Source organism: Felis catus, chromosome A3, assembly GCF_018350175.1.
Source record: "Felis catus isolate Fca126 chromosome A3, F.catus_Fca126_mat1.0, whole genome shotgun sequence".
Lineage (NCBI taxonomy): Eukaryota > Metazoa > Chordata > Mammalia > Carnivora > Felidae > Felis > Felis catus.
Genome location: NC_058370.1, coordinates 16,197,019 through 16,216,644, shown reverse-complemented (window position 1 = coordinate 16,216,644; position 19,626 = coordinate 16,197,019). Strand labels below are relative to the sequence as shown.

The 19,626-nt window shown below is 47.0% G+C and overlaps 1 protein-coding gene and 1 long non-coding RNA gene across 8 annotated transcripts in view; one reads left to right on the top strand and one right to left on the bottom strand.

Annotated features, from left to right (window-relative positions):
- The window catches only part of TTPAL (alpha tocopherol transfer protein like), a 35,141-nt gene extending 16,137 nt beyond the window's left edge, over positions 1–19,004 (top strand). For 2 of the 7 annotated variants that reach the window (XM_019826459.2, XM_019826458.2), the window contains exons 2-5: positions 7,730–8,192; positions 10,502–10,695; positions 12,211–12,321; positions 14,684–19,004. In XM_019826459.2, coding sequence (XP_019682018.1) covers positions 7,745–8,192; positions 10,502–10,695; positions 12,211–12,321; positions 14,684–14,962 — 1,032 coding nt within the window. In that variant the 5' untranslated portion in view covers positions 7,730–7,744 and the 3' untranslated portion in view covers positions 14,963–19,004. Of the gene's footprint in view, positions 1–4,367; positions 4,503–4,949; positions 5,063–7,729; positions 8,193–10,501; positions 10,696–12,210; positions 12,322–14,683 lie in introns of those variants that run through there. The other 5 variants (XM_019826457.2, XM_019826460.2, XM_006929736.4 and 2 more) reach the window with 5 other exon arrangements.
- LOC109497985 lies at positions 127–7,639 on the bottom strand. The gene is made up of 2 exons (XR_002740961.2): positions 5,353–7,639; positions 127–1,618 (listed from the first exon to the last, which is right to left on the bottom strand). It is a non-coding gene; the product is annotated as an uncharacterized LOC109497985 (long non-coding RNA).
- Positions 19,005–19,626: the final 622 nt, after the last annotated feature.

Here is a 19,626-nt window from a genome sequence, read left to right as displayed (position 1 = left end):
ACAGGGAAGAGAACTCATATTCATTGAGTACCTACTATGTACCAGGCCATATCCATATATTCAAACATGTGTATACGGACACACACACACACACACACACACACACACACAGAATGAGGTAGGTAGTTCTGTTTTCATCTTTTAAAAACTTTATGTTATGAAACAAATCACAGATGCGGAAAATCATACAAATTAAATTTGTAGCTTAGTGATTATTTCAGGGGCAAACGCCCTCATAACCAACACCCAGGTCAAGAAATAAAACTTTGCCAGTGACCCCAGGAGCCCCTCCATGTACCCCATCTCAATCATAGCCCTCCCCCCACAAAAGTAATTAGTAGCCTGACTTTTAGAGTAATTATTTCCTTGCTTAATCATTTGAGTGTGCATCCCTAAGATACTGTAGTTCAGTTTCGCCCATTAGAAGAAACTAAGCATGTGTTTTAAGCCATAGATTCCCCTTATATCTCTTTCTTTTCCTTGAAATTTATCTGTTACGCTGCTTGACCCATAGAGTTCCTCAAAGTCTGGATTTTGTCTCTCATATCCTCACAGTATACAGTTCAACATGGCCCTTTGACCTCTGCATTACTTGTATATTAGCAGCTGAGTCAGACCCAGTTTCCATCCCTCTGGTGTGATTATAGGTAGTCCTTCTTTTATCAAGAAGCACATACGTGGCTGGAATTTGCTCTTTTTTGATATTACCGGCTACTGGGTACAACAGCTACATACATTTAATTCATGGCAGCTGGCAAAATAGCAACATTGTATTATTTTGCCTTCCTGCATCAATTGTAGTAGTTTTATAAGAAAATGGTTTTCTTAATCTATTATTTGGTCACTCAGTGGTACAGTTCCAAATTGGAAAGGTGGGACAAATACTTGACTCTTTTCTTTTATTTACATAGTTTCCAAGAATATAATTTGTTTCTATGCCATCCTCAGAAGACGATCAGTTAGTGTGTTGGCTGAATGTCATATGAACTTATTGGAACGTGTTTGATGCATTTCAATCAATTGCAATTATTAGCTTTGTTGCAGCTGAAATTGTACTATCATCAGGTTGGTTTCTAAGTCCATTTGGTAGCCTCGATGGCTTATGGCTTACAATCAATACTAAAACTGGTTCTAGGAGATTGTCTGAGCTCAGAATCACATGCTCTGAGAACAGTGACAGCTCAGGCATTTCTGGCCGCCTTTAGCACATACCCAATGCCCAGATTTCTTTCTCCGGAGACTGGATGAAGCTTGGAGGGCAGGATGTTTGCAGTCCTCCAAACCAAAATGCAGAGCAAGCTGCCCTCCCTCTGGTGATCTTTCTGCTCTCGAGTGGGGTGGTCATCACAAGTTAACAGATGTGTCATGATCCAATGTACCAGAACTCTGCACATGCCATTCTACTGAATCCTTCTAAGGACCCTCTGGACAATGGGAACCACCTGCCCCCCATTTTACCCATGAGCAAATGGATCTTTTGGAGGGTTGTTCAGTGTGTGTTACTTCTGAGTGTCCAGTGCAGAAAAGTCAAAGACAGAAGTTCAAATCTCAGCTCAACCATGGATTCATCATGTAAACATGGGCAATTTCTTCTTCTTCTCTGAGTCTGCTTCCCAGCCTGTAAGAACAAACAGGCAAAGTAACCTCTTAGGCAAAGTAAAATTGGGGGCTGTGCTGTCATACAGACTTGGGCCCCAAACCAGCTCTTTCATTGACTATCTTGAGCCCCTAGACAAGTGACTTTCCCTTTCTGTAGAGAGGAAATGGAAAGATGTTTCCTCATCTGGACAGAGGAAAATCCTAGCTTGCTGTTCACAGGGTTGTAGTAAGGCATAATTGAAATCGTACAAGCAAACTATTTAGTAGAGTGCCTGGTGTATATAATCCCTCAAAATATGAAAACTCTCTTTTTGTTAAGTATCTGAGACTCTTCTAATCCTGAGATAACTTGGTTCCATGATACGTAACACCAAGAGGAACCAAAAGTAATGGCCCTCAATTGAAGGATGGGGCAGGGACTTCTGGGGCATCTCTGAATCTTGTCCCACCCTTCCTCTGCCCTTGAGACCAGGTTCTAGAACAATATTCTTCTCCTCCTGCTGGCAGTATCTGGGATTGCAACCTGGATGGTACCACCAATGGGTCCGGGATCTGAGTGAAGGAGTTTATCCCAATGACTAGGACAGCATGGTTTGAGTGTATTTATTGGAGAGAGAGAGAGAGAGAGAGAGAGAGAGAGAGAGAGAGAGAGAGAGAGAGAGAGAGAGAGAGAGAGAGAGAGAGAGAGAGAGAGAGAGAGAAACAGACTGAGTGGGGGAGGGGCAAAGAGGGAGAGACACAATCTCAAGCAGGCTCCGTGCTGTCAGCACAGAGCTTGTTGTGGGGCTCGAACTCACGAACTGTGAGATCATGACCTGAGCCAAGATCAAGAGTCCAATGCTTAACCCACTGAGCCACCACCCCTAGGACAGCATGGTTTGGATAGGATCGTCCCTCGCCCTTTGCCACCAGAGCTGTCATTTGTAAAAACACTGTATGCCTGGCAAGGGCCAAGGTGTTTCCTCTTATGATCTTATTTAATACACTTTTTGCTCATGAGGAACCAGAGGCTTTGGAAATTTGAGTGACTTGGCTACAGTCACATAGATGGGAACAGGGTTGCCAGATGGTGGTAGGCTGGATAATGGCACCCCAAAGATATTATTGTCCTATTCTCTGGAACCTGTTAATATCTTACCTATGTGACAAAAAGAACATTGAAGATGTGATTAAGTTAATGATCTTGAGATGGGAGATAATCCTAGATTATCTGGGTGGGCCCAATGTAATCACAGGAGTCTTTATAAGAGGGAGGCAGGACACATTGTACGCAACAATAATGTATTGTACACTTTAAAAATTGTTAAAAGTATAGATCTCATGTTAAGTGTTCTTACCACGAGAAATATTTTTAAAAATTTCAAAGAGGGGTGCATGAGGATCAGAGTCAGTAGAGATGTGCCAACAAAAAGTAAGGAGTTGAAGTGATTTCAGGAATGAGCTATGAACTATGGAATGCAAGTAGCCTCTAGAAGCTAAAGAGGCAAAGAAATGGATTCCCTGCTAAAGTCCCCAGAGAGAATGCATCCCTGTCACCACCTTGATTTTAGACTTCCGACCTGCAGAACTGTAATCGAATAAATTTGTGTCGTTTCAAGCCACTATATTTGTAGCAATTTGTTGTAACAGCAACAGGAAACCAATACATAGATGGATGGAGAAAAATAAGCCAAACACAAAAAAATCAGGGTGTCCAATTAAATTTGAAGTTCTGATAGGTAATAAGTGTTTTCGTCTAAGTATATCCCAAATGTTGTACAAGACATACTTACACTTAAAAAGAAATTGTTGCTTATTGGAAATTCAAATTTAACTGAAAGTTTTGTATTTTATCCAGAAGTGGTGGAGCCAGAGCAAGAGTCAAAACTTATGATTCCCAGGCTCCCCCACTTTCCCTAAGAATCTGGGATCTGGCAGAAACTGCCATGCTTTTGTGGCCCTCGTGGATCAGTTCCTATCTCCCTAGAGCTCCTCTTGCCCCTGGGTTGGAGGAAGGAAGAGATTGTATAAGATCATCTCTTGTATACACATTTGGGCTCTCAGTTCTCCCAGGCCACAGAATTTCTCTCTAGTAATGGTTTTGTGTCTTTTCCCGCTTGAGAGTGACCCAGGATCTTTGTTTCAAAGCTGTAGTTGCATAAAATATATGGTGGTGGTGGTGGTTGCGGAGGGGGGGGGGGGTGATGGTGCTGGGGGTTTTAATGAACGGGGATGGGGCAGCAAAGCCTTTTTCAAGCTACCACTTTCTTAAGGGCTTTATGAGTCCCAAAGCAGGAAACAAACAATACTCAATAGGGATTTCAAAGCAAGAATCATGTTACAGATGAGGAAACTGAGGCCTGAGGTAACGCAACTTCAGACCGATGTCCTCTAGGCTGGCATCTCCCCCTTTGCAGCAGCCAGTCCTGAAGCAAGAATCCTGGCATGCTAGTCTAAGAGGTCTGGGTTGGAAGCCCTTTACTTCACCAATTGCCAATTCCCCCTCCATGAAATACGGGGATTCCATAAATAGGATAATAAGACAATGGGTGTAAAACACCAGCTACATGGAGGTATGTTCTCAGAAATGGCAGCTTCCTTCCTTCTTTCTTTGGGCCTCCCTGACCCCGTCTGTACACCCAAAGCGGTTCAGGCTCCCTGACCCTGCCAACTAGCCTCTCCGCAGGCCTGAGTCCTCCAGAGCGCAGACTTGGCCGCTAGGTGGGGACAGAGGGCCGGCACTGCGGCGAGACGATGCACATGCGCACTCACGGGCGGCGCCTCGCCTTCCCACGCCCCGCGTACGTCACTTCCGGCGCGAGGGGCCGGGCCGGCCGGGAAGGGAGTGCGGGTCGGTTCTGTGTGCGCTGCCGGACGAGGCTCCCGCCGCCGATTGACCCGCGCTCCGCCCCGTAGCCGGGCCGGTGAGTGCCCGCGAGACCGCCCGTGTGTCATGGGGGTCGGGGAGAGGGACCCCTGAGAGGGAGGGAAAACCGGAAGTGAAGGGACCCGAGGAGAGAGACCCCAGGAAATGGGACACCTGGGGAAGGGGTGACAGCCGGAAGTGGGGGGCCTCAGAAGGTTGTCGACGGGACGTGGGGTCTCTGGGGCTCCAGAAACGATGGCTTCCTGGCCTCCTGTTGGTGGGGTGGGGAGGAAGGCGATGGGTTCCAGGTGAGGAAGGTTCCAGGCTTCACCGTAACAAATGGTGTTTGCACCCATCCATACGCCCATCCATCAGTTCATTCTGGAGACTGACTGAGTCCTGCTCTGAGCTTGACACTACCGAGGCCCTGGAGATTAAACAAGAAGCTCCAGGGGGAGGTAGAGCCCAGCGTGGGGCTAGACGCATCCCTGCTCTGCCTCACTAGGTGTGTACCCTCCAGCACATCACTTGACCTCATATCCTCCGCTAATATTTACAGAGCACCGTCATGTGCCAGGCTAGGCCTATAGCCTATGGACACTACAGTCTGTCTCCCAGGTAAGCACTCGATTGAGATTACAGGCATCTGTTGGTGACTCCATGGAAACAGCCCAGGGTGGGTCCTGTGAACCAGGAATGTTGTTTCATTCCTCACTTAGCATTCCTCCGCCAAGCCGATTCCACTCATTCAGCAAATATTTATGGAGCGCAGATTATGTGTCTGACACTTTGTTAGGTGCTGGGTTTAGGGTGATGAACAAGACAGATAATGGATGCTGCCCACAAATTGCCCACGGTTACAACAGAGGGAGAATGCTATGCTAAGGAGCTGGTGGGGAGGCTCCTACCCTGGCCTGGAGTTGAAGAAGTCTTCCTGCTTCAAGCACCATCGTCTCTTCCCTGGGTTACTTCTGTAGCCTCTGAATGGTCTCTTTCTTTGCTTGTGTCCTTATCCCCTTACAATCCATTTGGGAGACAGCCGGGTGATCCTTTAAAATATAAATCAGATCACATCACTCCACTCAGATAGCCTCCACCACACTCAATAACAGTCAAAGTTCTTACTGGCCCTCAAAGCCCTATACCTATGGGGCCCTTAGTACCTCTATAAATTCATCTGCTAATATTCTCCACCTGGCTCGTTTGGCTCTAGCCAGACTGGCCTCCTGTCTGTTCTTCGCAAAAGCCAGGTGTGTTCCTGCCTGTGGCTTTGCCCTTATTCTCCAGATACCTACGTGGCTTGTTCCCTCATCTGCTTCGTTTTGCTCAAATGTCATTTAGGTGAGGACTTCTCTGACCATCCTATTTAAAATTGCAGCCCCAATTCCCAGGTACTTCCAAGCCCCTTCCCTGCTTTACTTCTCATCATAACACTTTTGTCTGGTAGATTACACAGTTTATTTCACTTATAGCCTGCCTCTCCCGCTAGAATCTAAGTTCAACAAAGGCACATTTTTTTTTTTTTTTTTTTTTTTTTTTTTTTTGCTTGTTCACTAGTGTATCTCCAGTGCCCAGAGGAGAGCCTGGTACATAGGAAGTACTCACTATTTGTTGAGTGAATGAAGTGGCATTTAAGTGGGACTTAAGGATGAATGAGTATTAGGTGAAGAACTGGAGGAAGAGCATGCTGATCACAGAAAACAGGATGTGAACAAGACAAGAAAACCCAGCTTTGGAAGGGAGTGAAAGCAGCTGGGTGGGGCTGGAGGTTAGAATGCAAGGGACAGAGCGGGCAGACCTAACATTTAGGGGGAGTTACCTGGTCACTGCCCACATGAAGAGACCCCTGAGATGGTCCTTGCTTTCCTGGTTGAGCTTGGGAGTCAGGGATCGGTGGCAGTCTGTGGACAAGAGCTTGGGCTTTGGAACTGGGCAGCTGCTACCACCTTATTCCTGGAATATCTAAAAACAGCTGTTTTGTTTTTGTTTTTTATTCAATAAATGTATTAGTTCAGATCTTCCAAGAAGCAGACACCAGGATGAGGTGAGACAGGCAAGAAATGAATTTGAGGCAGTGCCTGTGAAGCATAAAAGGGAGGGGAACTGGAGAAGTCAGGGAGAGCCTTCAGACAGTGATCCGAATCTACCCCCTGAGAGGGAGGTTTGGGTAGGAGGTCATGGACTGCAGTCCCACGGAAGTTTCGGCCAGGCTGATCAGGAGTCTTCAAGGCAAAGTTGCCTGTTAGAGGAAGCCTGCGTTTCACTCAGTCACTGGCTGGGGACAGTCTGTGGAAAGTGTGGCATCCACCTGGATGGTGCATCCAGAGGGCTGGCAGCTGGGGTCATTCATCAGTTATGCTCCATCCCAGCGGGAGAGTCCATCAGCATGGTTTCACGGCCATCAGGATAAGTCCTATGTGTATATGGTAGAAAAGTCAAATGGTACAGTAATAAGTCTCTCTCCTCTTTAAATGTCCAGCTGTCCAGTACTGCTCCCTAGACAGAACCATTGATAACAGTTTTCTTGTATTTCCTTCCAGAAATTTTAGGTGCATTCACAAGTATATATGAATACATTTTTAAAATATAAATGAGATTATACACATTATTCTGCCTCTTGCTTTCTTTTCCGTAGTGTGTCATTTATAAAGGCCTGCTTAATTCCTTTTTATGAGTGAATAGTATCCCATTCTTATAATATTATTTAACCAGTCTTCAACTGGTATGCAGTTACAGTGTTTCCTATGTTTTCCCATTATAATTAGCACTTGAAGTGATCATCCTTGGGTGTCTGTTTTGCACACACATGCAAGTGTATGTCCTAGAAACCGGATGCTGGGCAACAGGTGTGTGGTTTTAAATTGTGGTCCGTATCGACAAGCTGCCCTCCGAAGAGGCTATGCCAGTTTATTCTCTGACCAACAGCAAGCATATCAGCAAAAATATCAAGTATTTTCACCAGTTTCAGACTTTGGTTCACATTTCCTTAATTACGAGTAGACTGAGCAACCGTCCCTACATCTGTCAGCAAGGCCACGGTGTTTGGTGAGGAGTGTCCATGCCCTGCTGTAGCTGCCCGGGGGCCTCCGTGGAAATGTGGGCTTCCTTCAGTCTGGGGTTGGACCTGGGCACGTGGTTCAGATCAGTTCGTTGCCCCAGTTGAGAACCACTGCTCTGACAAAAGTGTGCCTGTCCCCCCCGCCCCCCCCACACACACATCGTGCTGCCCTGAAACGAGCAGGGCCGGGCTCTGTTGACTTGGCTTTGGGGTTGGTGTCTCGGCAGGGATCCTGATAGCTAATGTCCGAAGAAAGCGACTCTCCGAGGACCAGCCCCTCCGCGGCCTCACTCTCGGAGAATGAGCTGCCGCCGCCACCTCCCGAGCCCCCGGGCTATGTGTGCTCACTGACAGAAGAACTGGTCACCAAAGCCAGAGAAGAGCTGCAGGAGAAGCCAGAATGGAGACTTCGAGACGTGCAGGCCCTCCGTGACATGGTGCGGAAGGAGTGTCCGAACCTGAGCACGTCCCTGGACGACGCCTTCCTGCTGCGCTTCCTCCGAGCCCGCAAGTTTGATTACGACCGGGCCCTGCAGCTCCTGGTCAACTACCACAGCTGCCGGCGAAGCTGGCCCGAAGTCTTCAATAACCTGAAGCCCTCGGCCGTAAAGGATGTCCTCGCTTCCGGCTTCCTCACCGTGCTGCCCCACACCGACCCCCGCGGCTGCCATATCCTCTGCATCCGCCCAGGTATCGCCCTAGACTCTTCGGGCGCGCATCCCGGCCGTTTGCGATGTGTGTCTGGCGCCCTCTCTCCCTTATATTTTCCTGTTTGTTTTCTCCCTGTTACAGCCAAAGCTCTTCTGATTACAAATGACAAAGAACTACTCAAACTGGCTTAGGAAAAAAAAAAGGGGGGGGGAGGAGTTAGTCTAGAAAGACATGAGCATCCCGAGGAACCAGCGAGCTGAAGGTGTAGCTCTCACTGGGCCCGGCACCCCAGAACCAGGATCCAGTTCATTCCCCCATCGTGAACTAAGCCAGCCATTCTCCCTGTCCTGCCTGTGTCTGTCAGTCTGTGCATCTCTCTGGGCCACACGTTCCTGCTGTCCTGTGCATATCTTCTTCCCCCTTCATTCTGTAGAGTGGCTTTTGCTTCCTCTGTGCACATGGTGAGATCTGGTATCTCTCCACGCACAGTCCCGGTTTCTAGTGATGGCAGTCTGGTGGGCTGAGAAGACTGACCCGGTCACAGGGTACAAAGCAGGGCTGCCAGGAGCCCCCCGCCCCATCCCTCCTTTGTGAGTAGGTGAGGTAGACATCAGTGGGGGTGGGCAGTCCAGTCTGTCCACCCTGTGCCTCCTCCCGCCCCCTCCTTTCCTCTACTTTGTTAAGCCATCCATGGACTTTAGATTCAGTTTTCCATCTTAGCACTTTGTGGTATTAATCAGGACATCTCGTAACACTCCTCTTAAAGGGATGCCTGAAGGGGAATAGAGACCTCCCTGTGCCTTCCTCTGCCTTGAAGTTCCATGTCACCAGGTGCTTTGGTCATTTACCAAACCCTCTTCGGAGATTAAACCATCCTCTTGAGCCCTTAGTGTGTCCCAGGCACAGTGTTAACTGATTTATCTGCTATTTTAGACACTTGCCAAAACTGGGATTGTTTACCTTATTTTTTATTTTATTTTAAAATAAGCAATGCAGCAGAGATTCTAGGGCACCGGGAGCCCTAGGAACCAGTCAGCTGTGGTTTTTTTTTGAAATTTTTTTTTTTCTGCTACTCCTCTGTACTCAACTCATAAGGATATTACAAAACAGATTAGCACACTGATTTCACCTCTTTGCTTGCGTGGTTTCAACCCTTTGCTTGCGAGGTGGATTTTCCCGATGTGTCTAGAGCAGAGCTAGACCATTCCCACCGATGCAACTTTTTAGGAAGAGGCATACACAGGAGGTTTTGTTGTCAACTGGCTATTAGCTTTGCCTTTTTATAAGCTCTTTTGGGACATATGTGACTGAAAAGGATGACATCCAGTTATGTAGAAGCAGCTCTAATTGGCAGCAACATTAAACAGCAAGCTGGCACAGTTTTTGGACAAAGACTTTTTCCGTAGGAATGTTGTGCATATTTCATATCCCCTTGGTGTGACAATCACGTGGAGTTTTATCTTCCTAAGAAAAGGAAACACCGGTCTCGGTGGGATTTTCTTGAGAATAGTGGTTAATAGTCAAAAGTTGTCATTTTCATCTTCTTCCCAGAGAAAGGAAGGACTCCTTAAATATATAGGGAATATTAAAGAAGCATCCAGAAAGGGGACTTTGCTCAAACCACAGCACTGGAAAGCTGTCTCTCTCTCTGCCTCCCTTGGTACAGGCTTCAGTGTCAGGCCAGCTCTTGCCTCGTGGGGCCCCTGAGTCTCGGCTCCTGGCCTCACCACTACCGGAGGGAAGAGAGATCTTTTCTTTCCAAAGGGCGGAGGTCCCAGAATTGAGTCCCTTTGACTCTGTTTGATCTGGCTTGGATCACATGCTGTGGCTAGGAGGAGGTAAGACCCGCATTGACCAAGCCCACCTCTGCAGTCAGGAGTCAGGTCAGTTTTACCCAAACTGCCCGGCTAGCATGGAAGGAGGTAGCTCAGGGTGGTGGTATAAAAATCTGGGGACACATCTGTTGGCAGAGGCACAGATGTCCATTAAGGTTAGTGTTATTATCCCATTCTGCTGAGGAGATGTGGGCTCAGAATGAGGAAGTAACTCACCCAGGGTCACACAGCTAGTTAGTTGCAAACCCCTGGGTGTGTCTGACTTAAGAGCTGATGCTTTTAACCGCAGCACCCAATGGCATTTCCACTTCACAATGTGCTGCTGTATTTGGAATTAAGAACATCAGCTGTTGCTTAAGGCGTCCCATTTACTAACCTAAACAGAGTCAGGCCAGTAGAATATCTTTCTTTCCATCTTTAAACAAGAGTTCTAGCAAGGAGATCAATCTTAGACTGTAGGTTACCTGTTTGTATTCATCTCTGTAACATTCTGTCTGTTTCTTATGACCTCAGACAGATGGATACCGAGCAACTATCCAATTACCGAAAACATCCGAGCCATATACTTGACATTAGAAAAACTCATTCAGTCTGAAGAAACCCAGGTGAATGGAATTGTAATTCTTGCAGACTACAAAGGAGTGAGCTTATCAAAAGCATCTCACTTTGGCCCTTTTATAGCCAAAAAGGTGATTGGCATCCTTCAGGTATGGCCCTTGTCTGTTGTGTGCCTGCTCCATGATGGTTTTGGCTTTCCCCAGGGCCTGTCCGTTTACCACAGAGCCCACGTGCTACACAAACCCCACTTCTCCAATGACCTGAAAGATGCAAAAGCATTATGGGAAGAAATGTAGGTGCCCTACTTACCACACACTCTCGTCAGGTTCTCCAGTAGTTTCTGAGGTGCCTTCAGTCTGGGCAAGATCAGCTTTAGGGCAAGAGCCCAAACAACCAGAGAAATGCTTTCTGCACGTTTTTGGGGGGGTTCTTTGCTCCAGAAGACAGAGGAGCACTTTGAACAAATGAAACTGAGAATCTGTGTTTCCGTCTGACTGCCTGTCCTGCCCTCTGGGACCTAGGGCCGGGGAGCCTGTTGGACTGTTTTGGACAGATGCTTTCACATTTCGCGTGTTCTGTATTTCAGGACACAAGTGCCGGGAACCGGAAAGTTCCTCCCATATGTGCACAGTGTTCAACGGTTTGCAATGTGCTTTTATAGTCATTATTTCATTCAGTCCTACAGGGAGTCCTCTGAGATAGACAAGGCAAGAATTTGTGTTCCTTTTTAGTATACGTGCTGCCTAAGTGAGCACGAATTACTTTTCCTTTTAGATGGATGGGGACCCCAAGCCCTCACAGGCGTAGCCTGGCCTGAGTCTCCCAGCTGTAACAGTTTTGGCTCCTCATTCCCCCCGACTAGCTTGTGGGTGCAGTCTCTCGTGAGCTGTGGGGCACCAGACATACAACAGTTTCCTCTCTGAATCCCACAATGTGTGTAAGCCCCTACTGTTACCAGGCTGATTATTTCGACATCAGTGTTACATTCGGTCGTTATCAGAAATGTGAATTCTGGCAACGAGCTAATACTCTGGCTTTCCTGAGCTCCCACTCTTCTTTTGATCTACTGTGTAGATTCAAGTATCAGCATAATGAGTTTGGATCATATTTTCTAGTCTTGGAAGGTAATCTGGGGGAAAAAAAAGTCCCAGGGTTAAATAAGTTTGGGAGGTGCGGTGTAGCGTGTCCCTTTCTTGTGAATGTGACTGTAAACATTTGCACGTGAACAGTGTCACATTTAAGGAAACTGTGTGACTCTGTGATCTGCTATTCTCAAACCTACCTACTGTGGAACCTTTTTTCCAATCACACCTAGTACTGTCCTGAGAAATACGCTTTGGGCGACACTGATCCTGAAGGTCTGATGTTTGCTACATTGATCCACAGGCTCTGGCCTTTTTATGCCCCCTCTCGCCCCCCCTCTACCCCTACAAGAGGAGCAGCCCTGCACTTATTTGCCTAAGTCTAGGTCCCCAAGAGAGACTCTTTCTCTGAGGCTTGTCTTCCTGGTTAGCCCCCACATGGGCCATCTTTGATGAGGCCCTGAGAATCACACCAAACCAATTTGGGGGCCTAATGAAGAAGACTTAAATGAGAAAGGCAGGCTGTGGAAACAGTCTGCAGGCACCCGACCTGTTCTAACACCTCCTTCCCTTCCCTCACAGGATGGCTTCCCCATTCGGATAAAAGCAGTCCATGTAGTGAATGAACCTCGAATATTTAAAGGCATTTTTGCCATCATAAAACCATTTCTGAAGGAGAAAATAGCAAACAGAGTAAGTGATGATTCTGTTAACTTGATACTTTGATTTTTTGTTTGTTTGTTTTTGCTCCTTTATTGGTGACATTGATAAACTTCTTTTAGTTTATTATTTTTGCCCTGGAGTGATTAATTTGGAAAGTACAGAGTTACAGATAAACTAAATGAACAGTCCTTTCTGTGAGAAGAAGATAAAATTAATCAGAATATTTGGCAGTGGAGAGAGCAAAGTGGGATTGGTATCGTAAGAGCTTCTCTGCTCTGTAGTCATTTAGACTCTTTAATATCCTGGCCTGGGCACTGCGAACCAACATTGTATTTTGTGTGCAAGAGGGCATGGAAAAGCGTAGTATCAGGCAGATAGTTGAAAAGTTATGGCGATTTCTTACTACAGCTCCTTGGGCTTTAAAAACGCTATTTTTAAGGCCTCCCATTTACCTGATTTGTTGTCTTGCTATATCAAGTTTGTGGAATAATTCAAGGTTTATGAGATTTGTGAGTTGTAGCTTACCTGTTATTTAACAAAGGATAGATGGTTCTGACCTAGAAGAGCCACGTCTTCTCCCTCAGCCTCTCTGAGGACTGCAATTAAATGTGGTTCGTATTTTTCTCCTTCTTCCCCTGGCCTACGAATATTATGGTCCCTCCAAAGATGGTCTTGAATTTTGTACTCTTTTTCTTTTTTTTATTTAAAAAAAAATTTTTTTTTTACATTTACTCATTTTTGAGAGACAGAGACACAGCACAAGTGGGGGAGGGGCAGAGAGAGGAGGAGACACGGAATCCGAAGCAGGCTCCAGGCTCCGAGCTATCAGCACAGAGGCCGACACGGGGCTCGAAATCATGAGCTGTGAGATCATGACCTGAGCCGAAGTCGGACGCCTAACCAACTGAGCCACCCAGGCGCCCCATGTACTCTTTTTCAAAGAGGAAACACATAGAGATAGAATCTCAGGGTTGCAGGGGAAGGAATTTAAAATCCAGACAAGGGGGCACCTCGCTGGCTCAGTCAGTAGAACATGCAACTCTTGAATCTTGGGGTTAGGAGTTCCAGCCCCATGTTGAGTGTAGAGATTACTTAAAAATAAATTTTTAAATAATAGTAATAATAAAATCCAGATTCCGGGACCTTTTTCCTGAAGATTTTAACTCCAGTTTAGGGGTGAAGCCCAAGAGTCTGTGTTTTTAAACTCTACTTAAGGTAATTCTGATGCACAGTTTGGCTTGAGAATTGCTAATTTAGTAGCATCCCTGCCTAGTACCTGGAGATACTGTTTGGAACCTTTTTTTTTTTTTTATTCTATTTAAAAAATTTTTTTAAATGTGTATTCATTTTTGAGACACAGAGCACGAGCGGGAGAGGGGCAGAGAGGGAGGAAGACACAGAATCCAAAGTGGGCTCCAATCTGTCAGCACAGAGCCCGACACGGGGCTCGAACTCACGAGCCGTGAAATCATGACCTGAGCCAAAGTCAGATGCTTAACCAACTGAGCCACCCAGGCACCCCAGGCTGCCAAAGCAGCCTTTGGAAGAGGCCTTTTATATCTATGAAATGACCGTATCTGTGGTCCATTATCCTGTTCATTTCATCCTTCATATGCTCATTCACTCATTCAAAAATATGTATCACTTAACTACTATGTACAAGTATGTTCTAGATGAGCAATATAGACCAAAATCTCTGCCCCCTGGGAAGCTTGCATTCTAGAGAGAGACACGGACAGCGGATGTGTATTACCTAGTATTAAAATGTGGTAAGTGCTATGGAGAAAAATTCAGCAGAGAAACGGGATAGTACAGAACGGGGGCAAGGGGTTGTAGCCTTCAACAGGGTGGTTAGAGGTGGCATCGCTGAGAAGCTGGCCTTGGGCAAAGACCTGAGAGAGTGAGCATAAAGATAAGAGAATCAGCAGTGGCACTGCCCTGAGGTGGGAGCACATCCGTGGAGGGAGGAGGGAGACAGAGGAGCAGCAAGGGCAAGACTATGCCAGGCCCTGTGGGCGTGAGGTGGGAGCGTTGGCAGGTTGTACAAAGAGGAGCGGCACCGTCCAGCACCGAGAAGAGCTGAGATTGTAGAACAGGCTGTGAGTAGGAAGACCAGGTCAGAAGCTATCGTGGGAACCCAGGGGAGAAGCCCTAGCGGCATGGTTCCAAAGGGGTCGAATCCCGGATATATTCTGAAGGGCCAGCCAACAGTGCGTGGGTTATAAGGAAGGGAATTAAGGGTCCTCGGGCTTTTTGAGGAACTGGAAGGGCGAAGTTGCCGTCAACTGTTCCTTTATGAGGTCAACAGATGTTTGAGCGCCTACCTATCCTGCAGGCCACCGATCCTGATTAACCTGAGGACACGTGTGTTTCCATCTCATCCCCCCTTTAGTTTTTCCTCCACGGGTCTGACCTGAACTCTCTCCACACAAACCTTCCAAGAAGCATTCTCCCCAAGGAGTATGGGGGCACGGCTGGAGAGCTGGACACCACCGCCTGGAATGCGGTGCTGCTGGCCTCGGAGGAGGACTTTGTGAGAGAGTTCTGCCAACCTGTTCCCGTCTGTGACAGCATCCTGGGCCAGGCCCTGCCGCCCGAGGGGCTGAGCTCAGACGCGCAGTGTGATGATTCCCTGCGGGCCGTGAAATCACAGCTATACTCCTGCTATTAGCCAGTCCTCTGTGAGTGCCACCATCTTTAAATCCTTTCCTTTTGCTTTGGGGAGGCACAAGGAGAATTTGAGGTGCCACGGAGTCAGTCTTGCTCCTTGTCATTGAATTGCATCCTGTGGGGCTCTGAGGGTGAGCCACGGGGTAAGCCCTTGGTTACTCGAATTAATCCACGGAAGACACGGAAAATGTCCTCAGTGATTCCCAAATGTTTGGAATCTCGGTTTGCAACCATTAATCTGGAAGCTGTATCTGGTTCTTACAGATGTCAGAACAAGAAAAACCAGGACCAAAGTCACTTTGGTCCCACATTCAGGAGAAAACAACCTGACTGGCCAGTGGCGACACGCCTGTGAAATAACTTGGCCGAGCCTACCAGGTGGCCACACGTGAGACTCTGGGAATTTGTCTTTCGCATGAACCCTAACTAAAGACCTCTGTTGCTCATCGTGAAATTTCTAGTTTGAGGTCCAGACCCCAGCTGCCATCACTGGGTTTGGAAAGCACCTTAACTCAATCGTGGGAGCATCAGGACATAAACAGCACTTCACGATCAGATTTGGGAGCGAGACTTCAAAGCGCCTCTGGGATTCACTGGTTGACTCTTGCAATAGAAACTGAAGTTTTCCCAAACCCATAAAGCCTTAGCCCTGGTTCTCAATAGAATCATACAGGATCCTAGAGGTATATGATTTTACTCAACCTGAAACGCTGGATGTGAGACCTGAGTAGCTAAAAGAATTCTGGCCCAAGAATTAAGAGACCAGGGCTCCAGCCCCAGATGTGTGACTGTAGACAAGACCTGGGCCTCTGTGGGCCTCACCTTTCTCATCTGTAAAATGAGGCTGGATGAAATGATGCCTAGGGCTTTGGCATGACGTTCTGGGATTTGGTTTAGTTACTGAATGTTAGATGTTGGCTTTCTGCCTAGAAAAATTGGTTTTCTTGCCTCTAGATGCAAGTGGTTGGATCTTGTTTTGTGGTACATCTGGGCCTCTCCAAGAGGCGTATGTCACCATCTGGCCCTGCCTTTAAGGAAACTAGTATGTATATTCTTGGGACCTGGCAATAACGAACTTCCTTCTTGCAGGGAGGATTAAACTTGAAAAGGGCAGGTGAGATGACCAGGGTTTGTATGAATTCCTTCTATCCCTGAGGCTCCCCCTCAGGGAGTGGTACCTTGTAAACCTGGCAGCGGGGAATGGTTAAATGACTTGAGTGGGATTCTTAAATTTTGGTCTCTGGAAATTATTGCAAGGGCAGGTTATTGCTGGATCACTTCTGGGGCCCCCACCCTCGCAGACCGTCTTGAGTCTCTGCCTCTGGTGTGGGTGGACAGACCTTATCCAGCGAGACTGAATGTTAGTTCTGCGTTTCAGCACTTTAGACCTTTGCTGTCAAAAATTTAGCCTTAGCCCACGCATCAAATTAAGTGGTTCATTTGATGGCTTTTGACCTATTTTCTTTTGTATTCATTCCTTGAAAGTCATGGTGTTAAAAAGTGATGAGTACTATGTGTTGTATAAGTACCTTCTCCATGCATTTATTAGACCACCAGGCAAGGGGGACAGCTCAGTTAGGTAGAGAACGGTACTCTGAAATGCAAAGGCCAGTCTATTGTTAATAAGCTCTTCATCGGTATAGTACTGTTTAAAATGTCTGGAGAAGTTGGTGGTGGAAATTATTCACCTCATTAGTGCCAATTCCAGAGAAAGATCCTTTCACCATAGATACTAACCCTGAATCCTCGTGGGACCTGGCAGAGCTGGAAATACCCAAGTGCATACCCCTGGCAGCCTCCGGTTCCATCTGCTGATGACAGTGTGACCAGCATTGCTGAAAAGATCAAAATAGCACAAGTAGGATGACTAAAGTAGATGGTTCAGAACCCAACTGCTTGGAGGTGGGAATTGGTTAGAGGCTTTCTCACATCTCAAAGAGGAAAGAGTTTAAAAAACAAAACCAACAGCAAGCTACAATGAAGGACAAATGAACCATTTGGCCCCACCAGGTTTCCAAAGTTTAAATTCTGCATTGCATTCCTGGCCGGTTTTGCCCGTGTCTATTTGACTACAGAAGTTTATATGTATTTAAGCTCACCTGGACAAGTATGTCAGAGACCGGGATGCTGCCCGTTTCCGAGGCCTCTCCAGTTGGACCAAGGAGCTGTTGCATTCAGCTTCTGAAAGGAGTCAGAGCTAAGATCTGTCTGCCTTCTGCAGCTTCAAAGAGAGATCAAACAGCTTTGACACCTCAGGAGGTTTGAACCAAGCTGTGAAACTGGGACTGCTTGGGTGAAAATCAAGGCAGTTTCTGTGTGGCTTCGCCAGGCATTTGTGTAAAGTTTCCCTAGCAGGGTGAGGGAACAACCAAGGGAGCACCCAGTGAGCCTGACTCGGTAGTGGGGGTACACTGATGGGCCAAATGAGGGAGCATCCGGAGACCTGGGAGTGTCTTCCTTCAGGGAAAAATTCTGGCCCATTTCACCAACACCTGAAAAGTAACTTTTCCCTAAATTCAGGGCACTGTGGTATAGAAAAGGGAAAGGAATGGTGTATCAGGAGACCCGAGTAATGGCTTTATGTTACCGTGGCCTTGGATGAGCCACTGAACACCCCTGAATCACATGATAAAAAGGATCTACACTCAGCTCTGAACCCTCTGTTTTCGGCATCAGTTGGCTTTACTGCTACAGGGACATTGTACTCTGCCTTTTGGAGGCCTTTCCTGCCTCCCCCCTCCTCCCCTGCCAATCTGGGTTACTTTATAGGAAATGTAGGTCTGAATGAGTCGACATCTGAAGCTGTCAATGCCAAATGACTCTGTAAACTTAGGTAAGATGGGGGTCTTCTTCCTCTTCTTATACAGAATCTGGAAAATTGTGTCTCTTCCTGGAATCCTATTCTGCCTTCACAGGGAGAGGCTGGAAGAAAGCTACAGAAACAACTGTGCACACCTCTGGCTTCTCTGGAGTTTATTTGCTTTTGGCAGAAGTGGCTTTAGCGTCCCCAGACTTCATCTTGCTTTTACAAGGAGCCACATGTCCTTAGAGGTTTACAAACACTTCGGCTTGTTAAGATACTACATTTCTGCCAGAGAGAGAGGACAGCAAGAGGTATTGTCCCTGAACTCCCGTAAGATACTGAGCCTTTCTGAATTCTCCCTGGGTGGGCAGTTTCTTTAGATGCCACAGGATTCTCAAGGTCAGTCATGAGATCACTTTTTCATTTGGGGAGGCAAAAGCTGTAGTACTGTTGTGGCATTATTAGAATACTTCATTTTAAAGTGTTCAGCTTTTAAGGTTTTCTCTTGAAGCCCCCTCTTCCATTTAGGAAGTGAAGTGTTAACCTAAGGTCATGGCCTAAGTGTGGCTGTTCTGTGGCATGAGATATGTGGAGACACCAAACAGAAACCTCTCAGCTGTTCGGGAAAGTTGTCAGTTCTGGTGATGCCTCTCAGTATGGGGATCTGTTAATTTCATAAATCCATAAATCCAAAGTAAATTCCTTCCTATTCTCCCGACTCAGCAATGGTTTGCTTGACAGGCCAAGTAACAGGCGTCATCAGATCCAACATTCCTCCTTAACAGATCTTGTTCCACAGGAAGGCCCGGTGTGGCTCATGGATGGAGATGCTAGTGACGAATTTACCATTTGATGGCTGCTTTTCCTTTGGTCTCCCTGGCCAGCATGTTTAGCTGGGCAGAAACTCAGCTGCCATAGGGGATTCTTGTGGATTCACTTACAGCTCATGGCAGTGGAATACCTGCAACCTCTCTCCGACACCACTCCCGACAGGGCCGGAAGGTGGGCTAATCTTCTGACCAGACTGGGGCACCGTTTCAGCCGCTGGTCACATTCCTCGCTTCAAACTGAAATTCAGTTTAGCTTTGAGTGTATGGACACGTGGTGGTGGATTCATCTACTTCAGTGTTTGTTCTGACCAAAAAGTTTATTTTTCTAGTGCATTTTCTAAGTCAAAGTGGTGAAAACATGTAACTTTAGTATGCATGACTGGGTCTGAAACAATAAAAAAATCCCCGTAGGTTATGCGTGGAGTCCTTTGGCGACAATGACAGCTCGGACAGAGGTTCTGAAGTTTTGTGATTCACGGTACATGGCGGCTTGGGCAGAGCCTCCTTCCACGTCAGATAGGGAGAGGCCCTGTGGCAACACCATGCACCTCTAGACTTGGGGCTGGCCACCTCCGAAGATCGTGCGCACTTAGAAGACCCCAGCATATACAGAGAATGGTGTTCACTGCACACAATGGTAGAGACAACATGCAAATGTTTCAGTTCTTAAGGCCCAGCTGTACTTTCTGGAGGGGGCTCAGATTCTTCCAGGGATAGCTAACAGTTCCTGGTGCCAGTAAGCGCTGGGCATCCATTACGTTAAGTGTTTCACATAGATAACTTCATTTAACCTTTAAGCGTACTTAAGTAATAGTACTGCAAGGTACAGAGAAGGAGGTACAGAGGGAGGGAAACGAGGTACAGAGAAGTTAAGCAGCTTGCCCAAGGACACACAGCAAGTCAAGTAGTGGAGCTGGGTTTCAAAACCAGGTAGTTAGACTGGAGCCCAGTTTCTCTTGATGGTTAGAGCCAGGCCGTGCGTGCCTTTTACTGTCTGATCCGATGATTCGAAATACTCTCCTGTTTCAAGTA